The 10,446-nt window shown below is 34.8% G+C and overlaps 1 protein-coding gene across 1 annotated transcript; it reads left to right on the forward strand.

Moving 5' to 3' along the window:
- Positions 1 to 1,424: 1,424 nt before the first annotated feature.
- Positions 1,425 to 10,101, forward strand: LOC136816529 (uncharacterized). The gene is made up of 3 exons (XM_067072870.1): positions 1,425 to 1,807; positions 8,016 to 8,285; positions 8,546 to 10,101. Coding segments are annotated over exons 1-3 (1,305 nt in total). The 5' UTR covers positions 1,425 to 1,806; the 3' UTR covers positions 9,580 to 10,101.
- The last annotated feature ends 345 nt before the right edge of the window (positions 10,102 to 10,446 follow it).

Raw genomic sequence — 10,446 nt, forward strand, 5'->3', positions numbered from 1 at the left:
TAATTAGACACAAAACAAAAGAATTCCGTCACGTCACAATAATTATGCAGATTTTTTTGATCAACAACAAACACGAGATCCATCAACCAAAACTAACTCCCTTAAGGGAAAAGGATCTGGTATACAGGGTGTCCGGAAAAAGAGTATCGAGTTGTAACATGATTCTGAGTAGAAGGTTGTTGCGTGTGTTTAACAAAATGTAAGAAAATATATATCAACACAATAATTGTTTTTACAACAGTCAGTATATGATTGAAAATAATTAACTTCTATTACAATTTTCATGACGTTAAAGTTATTGAGAATTGCTAAGTTATTCATAAAAGATGTCTCTCGTGACAATTGATATGACACGGAGAGAAACTTTCATAAACATTGCAAATTTAGTAAAACACACACAAGAACTTTCTTCCTATAGAAGTGGTACGACTCGATACTTTTTTTCCGGACACCCTGTATGACGAGCTGTATTTCCATTGTTTTCAAAAGAAGAAGCTGTTTTTCCATCTCTTTACACTTCTCTGAATGAATGAACTAATAGGACGAATGAATGATTGAATTAGCGGTTTAACGTTCGGTCGAAATGAATCATGGGTAATCATCAGAATTGTTTGCACCCCTTTGTCTTGTTATAAGCCGAAAGAATATATTAATAATTTTAGGTAGAAGAACTTTACTCGTCATCAGAGCGCGAATGGTTATGATTACCCATAATTCTTTTCGAACGAACGAACGAACGAACGAACGAACGAACGAACGAACGAACGAACGAACGAACGAACGAACGAACGAACGAACGAACGAACGAACGAACGAACGAACGAACGAACGAACGAACGAACGAACGAACGAACGAACGAACGAACGAACGAACGAACGAGTACCTTTTTTCCCTTTTCGATAAGGAGCGTTCTTCTCCCTCTGCTTTTGTGCCTGAACAAAAAAAAGGGAAAAAGGTTATTCTTAAGGTTAAGAAGACAAACACAATTTAAAGAAGGACAACGAAAACTTAAAAGCAGGGAAAAAATCGAGTTATCAAATTGCAAATTATGTTATAGAATGTACAAAATGAAATCAAGAATTTGGAAAAAATGTTGTCGGTTTTTTCACATCTCGGTTTTTTGACTCGGTAAAAATAACTCGGGAGCCTCTATAACATCTAGTAACACTAGTACCCAATTCCTCTCGCATGTTACGGGTTGACTCTAGTCCGGGGTCCACTTAAAGCTTTTTTTCATAGACTAGATGACACGATGACGGTGGCCCGGTGGTATCATAAAAATAGTACAGTAGCTCTCTATTTTGAGTTTTTGCGTAGGCAGACTTTAAAACAGTCAAAATAAAAATAAATGGCGACCTCTTCAGGGTCATCAAAAATCATCAGAAAGAAAAGCCGACACAAAACGTCGTGTCGACGTTTATCGACCGCCGGAGGCGGTTTCTTTCATCGACCGCGGAGCGGTGTATTCAGAGACGTTTTGTATGGTGAAAAATCTCGCATATTTGCGCGCGGTAATCCGTTCTCTAAAGTCACGGAAAGCTGACGAAATCAACAATCTCGTTTCTCTATCTTTGAAGTCTCTGAATAACACTCGCTCGGAAAAAGTAATTATCTTCCTTAGATTTCTGTATGTGCAAAGTATTACGGAGATAAAACAGTTTTAAAGGAAAAAGTACAATATACTCCATAGTTTTTCGACGCGACTGTTACAACAGCATGAAAACAGTGTCCCCATGTGAATTTGTTCCTTTTCAAAAGAAGATCAAGAATTAAAGACAAGACTAGGGAACCAATTAGCACTTAAAAGTAATTATTTTTTAATTATATTTGTATAACTTTAGAAATACAGCTTAAATTTGGGAATACATGTAGCTTTTCATGTGTTTATTAATTTGGATTGCAGTGAATACAAAATCAAAACTTTAGCTCAAATATTTTGGGTATTCACTAAAGTTAAAGAGTATGGAACACAAAACCTAGCATGAAAGCTGAAAAAGAGTATGAAAACTCAAAACTAGCATGAAAGCTAATATGAAAGCTCGAAAACGTAGCATGAAAGCTAAAGAGACTATGAAAGCTCGAAAACTTAGCATGAAAGCTAAAGAGAGTATGGCCACTCAATCATCTAATGTGAACAGTTCAATTGAAAACCACCTGAAAAAGCAAAGTATTCCCAGATTTACAAATGTTGTAATTCGTGAGTTACATCTTCCTAATTCGGTACGTTCTACCCCAGGGACATACAGTTGTGCGATTGATTCGTTCATTGATCTTTTTTACCATAGTATATTTGGTCTCTTAGACAGAACTTACGTTAACAGTCCACTTTTGATCTCTCTTCTTGATGTGTGTGACAAATATACAGAATTAAAAACTCTTCACAAAGATCGCATCTATAAAGAATCAGAACTTAAGTATCTAGTGTCTAATGAAGTTCGCAATCCAATTTGGAGCCACATTATTGATCACTGTCCTAGTTTCAGAGCAAGAGATTGTCATGCCGAGTTTTCACAAATTTTTCAAGAATCTGTCTTTGATTTTAGAAATGACTTAGAGAGGATAATGTTTTGTAGCACTTATAACTTCAATCAAATTTGCATAAATTGTGGCCAACATTGTGTAGACTCGGTCTCAACATTTTTGCAATATTTTTCTTGGAATGAAACTATAAATGATGCAGTGATCAATGAATGGCCAGACTTATTATTTTCATCGAATTTGTTAGTTCAAGAAATTGTGTGTCAAAATTGTCAAACCAAAATACCTGCAAGTAATTTAGACATTGTTCCATCGTCAGTTTTGTTTATTGAGTTTGCTGAAAATCTCATGAACTTGGTGAAAATCCATAGCTCTCTCAAAATCAGAAACATTTCTTATAGTCTCAGGTCTTCAGTTCGTAATCATGGGGCCCACTTTACAATTGCTTCGTTTGATTCGAATAGGAATAAATGGTTTTATATTGATGACCTCTTAGAGAGCATAGAAGTTTATCATTGTTTTGAGGATATTCAGTATCAATACCAGGAAGGATGGTTTTTTTGTTGTTATGTTCAGGAGGATGTAATTAACAGTGTTGATGAAAATATAGATTTGGTAATAGAAAATACAGAAGTGCCTATTGCATATGAATCATCCGTCTCTTTTCAAAATAAGGTACATGATCATGATTATTGTAAAGGGGTCAAGTGTATTTCCTCAGAAGTGGAATTTGATCACAACTATTGTCTCAAAAAAGACACTGAAAAAAAAGTTGAATTTAAGGGTAAGCAAAGACAGCAAACAAACAATAAAAATCAGATTCAAAAAGACTCTGTATCAAATGTTAAACTTCAGGGTTCTCAGACTTGCATAAAACATTCAATTGGAAAAATAAAAGAAAATTTAACAAACAAAAAAATTGAAAGTCAAAAGAAAGTTGAAAAGAAAATATCCATGAAATCGTCAGGTGCTGTAAGCTCTCATCTCGAACAGACAGAACATCTTACTATTCTAGACTTCTACAATGAAATGTATAAAATGCAAATAAAGCAATGCGAAGTTTGTGCAGAGGCTTGGTTTAATGTTTCTAAACAAGAGTGCACTCGATGTAAACGAGATAAACAATGGCCTAAAAAATTCAGTCGTGAGAATAACATGATCCCGTCACCAGTACCTCATGAGCTGAAAGATCTTTCGCAGGTTGAGGAAATGTTGATTGCTAGAGCATTACCTATTATGAATGTTTATTGTAAACCTAGAGGTAGACAGAGAGCATATAAAGGTCATGTTATTACATTTCCTTCAGATGTTCAGACAGTTGCAAATGTTTTGCCAAATTTGCCCTCTGATATACCAATAATTAAGATATCTAAAAAGGGATCTTGTGTTGACTCTAGAGATTTCAAGGTCAGGAAACAAAAAGTTGTAGATGCTCTTGAATGGCTTGTGAAGAATAACCCTGTTTATTCTGATGTTACTATTGATCAAAATCGAATAGAGGATCTCCCTCTAAATGGACAACTTTATTCCTCTATTAGTCAAGAGTCCACTGAGGATAGCTCTTCTGAATCAGAAAGTGAGCATAGTGAAGATGAAATTACAACAGACCTTGGTCCTGAAAATGAAGAAGACATAAGGCCTGATGAAATGAGTTCATTTGTACCTTCTTCTTTGAACACACAAATGCATAAAAACAAAATTTCTCATTTTATCAACAATATCCCTGAACTGGATATTATTGGTATTGAACCAATCAATGAATTCAATACTCCATTTTTAGCTACTATGGCTTTTCCAACTCTATTTCCTGATGGCAAAGGTGATCCAACTAACCTTGCCTTGGAAAGAACTATAGCGTCTAATGAACTTGAAAACTTTTCATTAAAGATTCGTCATTTACTCAAATTCTGTGATGTCAATGATGACAATTACTTCTATCGTTTTGCTGCACATCCTAGATTTGCCTACTGGGCTTTCAACATATTGTATCGTAGAAGAATTTTGAGCAGGGGAAATTTGTACATTAAAAGGAATCCAGGGGAAATGAATTTTACTTTGGATGAATTCAATGAAATGTTAAACTCTAACTGTGCTAATGAATTGATGAAAAAGGTATTTTATTACACCAAAGATGTAAGTGGATCACGTTCTTTTTGGAACAAAGTACGAAACAATCTGACAGCAACAGTTAAACAAGTTGGGGTATTTACAATTTTTTTCACATTTTCTATGGCAGAGTTTCACTGGCCAGATCTTTTGAGTAAATTTAAAGTAGATGTCAATGATGTGAATGGAATAAGAAAATTTATTACAGAGAATCCTCATGTAGTAGACTATTACTTCACTGAGCGTACAAACAAATTTGTCAAGCATTGGCTTTATAATTTGCTAAAAGCTACATGGCACTGGTACAGGTTTGAATATGCTTCTAGAGGTTCCATTCATTGTCATGGTGTTGCTAAACTAGAAGACGATCCAGGTTTGGTTGAATTAACAAATATTGCTCTGAAAGGTTACCTTGCATCGCAAAAATTAAAATCTGAGAATGTTGCTTTTCAGGAAAAAGAGTTGAATGAAATTATTGCTGAAGGTAGCCAGGCTGAGAAACAAGTGTGTGATTATGTTGATAAGCTTCTTTGTACTTGCAATCCTATGGAGGGAGAAAACTGGGTCAAACCCCAGGTACATCCCTGTAAAGTGGATTATAGAAACTTAAATCCAGAGGAAATGAGTACAGATTATGCCAATCTTGTTAACTCTGTCGAAAAACATCTTTGTAGTTCGGCATATTGTCTTCGGCAAAAAAATGATGACACAACATGTCGATTTCACTTTCCTTTTGAAGTAAACGAGAAAACACATTTGGAATTTGAAAAGGTGAAATCTAGAGATGGTGTTGAAAGGTTCAGAGCAAAAGTTGTAACTTCAAGAAATGACCCAAGAGTCAACAGGCACCAACGTGTTTTATTACAAGGATGGAGAGCCAATGTTGATATCAGTGTAGTAGTTGATTACCACTCATGTGTTGAATATTTGACAAAGTATGCTTCTAAGCCAGAGAAGCTCAGTGATATTACACAGGATGCGTTCACTCATGTGGCTTCAAAAGTAAACTCTGATAATTTTTCCCCAAGCTCTGCAATAAAGAAATTAATGATGAGATCGGTAGGTTTACGTGATATGAGTGTTCAAGAGGTTTGCCATCAAATATTAGGATTGAAGTATTACAGTAGTTCTTATGAAGTTTATTGCATGTCCTTAGATGGTTCTCGACAGGTTGAATTGGTTGATGGTGAAGTTAGTACAAAAAAATCTCACTTGGATATTTATGCATTTAGAGAGGACTACTCTTCTGATCCAAGGATTTCTGAGATGAATTTTATCCAATTTCATGCCAATTATGTTTTGGTCAATGAAGAGTTGCATAAAAGGAAAAAAGAAGTTGTAATCCGAACATTTCCTTCTTACTCATCTTCTCCAAATAGTATTCACTATAGTAAGTACTGCAAGTATAGTTTACTAAAATATAAAGTATGGAGACATACTCCAAATTCAGCTTGGGGTGAAATAGATGCAACTGATGAAGGTTTTATTATGTGTTGGGCTACATTTCTACGATCAGATGCTGCTGTTAGTGTTCCTAATCATTTAAGGGAATTAGAAACAATTGAAAATGCTATGATGAGTAGAGAAACAGGTACCGATTCTCAGGACTCTGATTCCGAAGATGATTCTGAAGTAATCAATGATGAGATAAGCAACTACAGAGAGGAATGGATGTTTCTAGCAGATCATTTCTCAAATCCCCAACAAGAAGATAATTCGAGTGGTAGTGAAAATAGAACATATTGGCTGGATCAGTGTTCCCAGTATAATTCAATATCTAGATTAGAAATGCCTGCTTGGATAAATAGCAAAAAAGCTACCTTAAGAATAGAAGGTCAACTGAATGACGAGGACACTGAATTACAGAATGTCTTAAAACTAAATGATCAACAGCGTAAAGCATTTGAGATGGTAAGGTGTCACATTAATAGTAACTCACAACTGTTGATGATAATTTTTGGAAAGGCAGGTTGTGGAAAAAGTTTTTTGATTCACAGACTTAGACATTTATTAGGAGATGCACTCATCATTTCATCATTATTTGGACTTGCAGCTTATAGTGTAGGAGGTAAAACTTTACATCACTTGTTGAGATTGCCTATCAAAGGCAAGTTTAACTCCGAACTTGAGGGCTCGTCATTGATACAACTTCAAGAAAGGCTAAAAGGTATTAGGTACATTATAATTGATGAATATTCTGTAATTAATCGAACAGACTTAGCTTGGGTGAATCGGAGATGCAAACAAGCCACTGGAAAGTTTGATGTGCCATTTGGAGGTATAAATATGATCTTGTCTGGAGACTTGGGACAACTTCCTCCTGTGAAAGGACATCCTATTTATTACAACAATCCTAGAAATGAACTTGAAGCTGAGGGATTTTTCGTTTATCAATTATTCAATACAGTTATTGAGCTTACTGTGAATCAGCGCTCAGATGGAAGCAGTTCTCTTCAAAAAAGATTTCGCAGCCTCTTGAGTAATGTTCGTGATGGTAATGTGAGCATAGATGATTGGAAATTGTTACTGACACGTTCTGGACCTAGTATTAAAACTAACTTTTCAAATGCCTTGAAGTTGTCCTATGGAAATAAAGATGTTGCAGAAAACAATTTCAAGGCCCTTGAAAAACTGAACCAACCGATAGCTAGAATTTCTGCTTTACACAATGACAAAAAAGCTGCAAAATGCTCTTTAGATGATATGGGTGGCTTGGCACCTACTCTCCTTTTATCAGTTGGAGCTAGAGTAATGTTAATGAGAAATTTGTGGACTGAATCTGGTCTCTGTAATGGAGCCATGGGTACTGTTTGCAGCATTGTTTTTAAGGATAATGAAACTCCACCATCTTTTCCAATAGCAGTGATTGTACAATTTGACCAATATTCAGGTCCAAGTTTTTCAGAATTACAACAGAATTTGGTACCCATACCACCTATTGCAAATACATCTGACAGCCTAGGTAGTAATTATGAAAGAATTCAGTTTCCCTTGCGATTGGCATGGTCAATAACTATACACAAGTCGCAAGGCCTTACTCTAGAACAAATGTCAATTGATCTTGGAAAATCTGAACGAGCATCTGGACAATCTTATGTTGCTCTCTCAAGAGCAAAGACTTTAGATAGTATTTATATTGAGCCAATGCCATATGAAAGATTGAAATCCTTAGCAAAAAGTAAAAGTTTGAAAAAGCGTTTGGATGAAGAAAGCAGATTACGTCAACTTGGTATGACAAAGTAATCAAATTAAAGTTTTTATTTACCAGCCGTCTCCTCTAAATAGTTTGTATATAGATTTGCAGTTTTTGTGATTCTTTCATTGTTTTTAAAAAAAGTAAAGGGGAAATGTGGATATTTTCCTGAAAATTTGTTTATTTATCATTTTAGTTTCTTTTAATAACAAAAATTATCCTGTATCTTTATTACAGTGGCAAAAGGTGACAGAAAGAGGAAGCAAACTGCTGCTGATGCTAAGATGGATGACTTTGATGCATTAGCTAGCACTCAAAGTAATAACACCACCAAAAGTTCAAGTTCTTCTCCCAACGCCAGTGAAAGTTTGAATAACAATGAGACACCGGTGACTCCTAAAAAGCAGGCTGTTGAAGGGATGGTCAATACACCATCACGTTTGTTTGGGTCTCCATCACTCTTGCCGTCCCCAAGATTTTCACCTTCCATTCCACCCAATGCCAGAGGTAAGAAAAAGTAAAATTCAAGAACATTTTTCTTTAATTTTTTCTCAAACATTTCAGAAATGCATTATTTAATTCTTACCAGCTTTTACTAAAATAGTAAACCCATTAAATACAGTGGGACTGGTTTAAGTAAATGGTTTATGTATAAAGTCATTGCCTGGTCATGAAAAGTTTTGCGTTAATGTTATTTCTTGTGCTTATGTCAAGCCTTCTCTTTCAACACAGGGTATTGCAAATTGATTGTTACTATTCTTCTTTAGACATCCTTGGATTTGTTGGCGTAGTTGCAACGATCAGCCAAAATCAAGCTCGTACCAGAAATTTCTTCACGGTGCATCTCAAAACTGGCAAAACTGATTTTTGCAAAATAATAATCAGCAACCATAAAGACATCAAATCAATAAGGCAAAAATTTCTTGACGCCTTTCATAACAAAACTGCCATCCGTGCCGGCAAATTAGTACCAGGGAAAGAGGTATATTTTTTTAACAGCTACTCTTCAATCTCGGACATTGATGACAATGAACTCAGCTTTGGTTTAAATGATGCTGATGCTGTTCATCTTTCTGATATCGATGAGAATGGAACGGTTCTTTCAGCGGTTGGAAAAATCAAATATTCAGGTCCCACTGAGATGAAAGAATATGATAAGTTCGGCAAAACCAAAACAAGTCTTATGCGCCCTTGCCTTTTCTCTGATGGCGTGAAAACTGTCAGTTTGTCCCTGTGGGGAGACTTTGTTCATCTGGTTAGAGAAAACACACTCATTCAATTGACTTCACTTTCCTCAAAAGTGATTAACGAGGAGATTTGTCTTGGTACCACTTACTCATCTTCAATTTGTTACCTGACAGCAGATTTGGACGTTGAATTCCCAGAACAGGTTCTCAGCGAAGTTGACTTGTCTACCAAGCTAATAACAACGCCTGTTATAGCTAGCGTTAAAGTGGACAACTATTGGTCATGTAAATCATGCCAAAAAAGGTTAGCACCATCCACACAAGGTATGACTTCCTGTTCTTCATGCAGTAAGGATTTCAAGATTAGTTACCTTAAATTGCATCGAAATCTATTTAAAGTTGTCGTATTCGTTGAATTTGATGCTCCGGAAATGACAGTGAAATTATCAAACAACATCCTTATCGATATGTTCGGTTCAGAAACTCTGAATAATATCGACACAGAAGATGGTATGAACGACCTCAAGCTCAAGTTGCTTAATTCTGATTTCAGTTATGAAGTTGATGTTAAAAAGAAAATAGTTATGGAAATTGTGAAAGCTGAAGAAAGTTAAGACTTCTTTTTTTCGCACAAACTTTTGAGAGGTTAAATCTCTTAAAAGAATCCTTAGACCATGATTTTATTATGCTTCTATTAAAAAACGTAGTAAAGACATATTTTCATCATTAAAGATTTATCAATGTACATTTTATCTTATAGTGTAGGTGGGTTGTCAGATTTCAATCTTCGTTTGAGTATAATGGGTAGAGCTAAGTTTTCATTGACATTGATTCTATGGGACCTATGACTCTTTGAGCCTCAAACTGTTCTTATTTGGTTCTTATTCTTTGGGGTATTTTGGGTCCTTTTTGCCTTATTTTTATTTTTTACCTCATCTTACCTCGTTTGGACCCTTATTTGATAAAAAATTAGACATCCCAGCCTTCAACTTGTTCTTATTTTTTGGGCATTTTAAGCCTCATTGTTTTTATAAAAAAGAGTATTAGCTTTTTTATTTTCCCATTTTGTTAATAATAAAAGAGGCGTAGAAAACAGATTTTTACCAAAAAAGATTTTTTTGTTAAGATTATTTAAAAAGAGACGTAGAAACAGATTTTTATGAAAAAAGATTTATCATTTTTCCCATTTTGTTAAGATTATTTAAAAAAGAGACGTAGAAACAGATTTTTATCAAAAAAAGGTTTATCATTTTTACCACTTGTTAATAATTTTAGAAAAGGTTTGTAGTTTTTATTTAGTTTAGTTTTTTATAAGCAGGTCATTTATGATATAACATTTGTATCAAAATGATTCCTTTTTTTTACAATAAATGGATTTGCTTTAGCCATTTAGAAGTTTTATTGTTTACGTATTTTAGCAATATTCCATACATGTACACATTTATCACCATTATACCCTTGCAAAGATTTATCAAAAGTTA

The sequence above is a fragment of the Clytia hemisphaerica genome, unplaced genomic scaffold (assembly GCF_902728285.1).
Source record: "Clytia hemisphaerica strain Z4C2 unplaced genomic scaffold, Clytia hemisphaerica genome assembly, whole genome shotgun sequence".
Classification (NCBI taxonomy): Eukaryota; Metazoa; Cnidaria; class Hydrozoa; order Leptothecata; family Clytiidae; genus Clytia; species Clytia hemisphaerica.

Excerpts from the sequence above, each read along its gene's own strand:
- LOC136816529 (XM_067072870.1), top strand. Across the intron at positions 8,286-8,545 it reads CATTCCACCCAATGCCAGAG|ACATCCTTGGATTTGTTGGC; the intron begins GTAAGAAAAAGT and ends ATTCTTCTTTAG.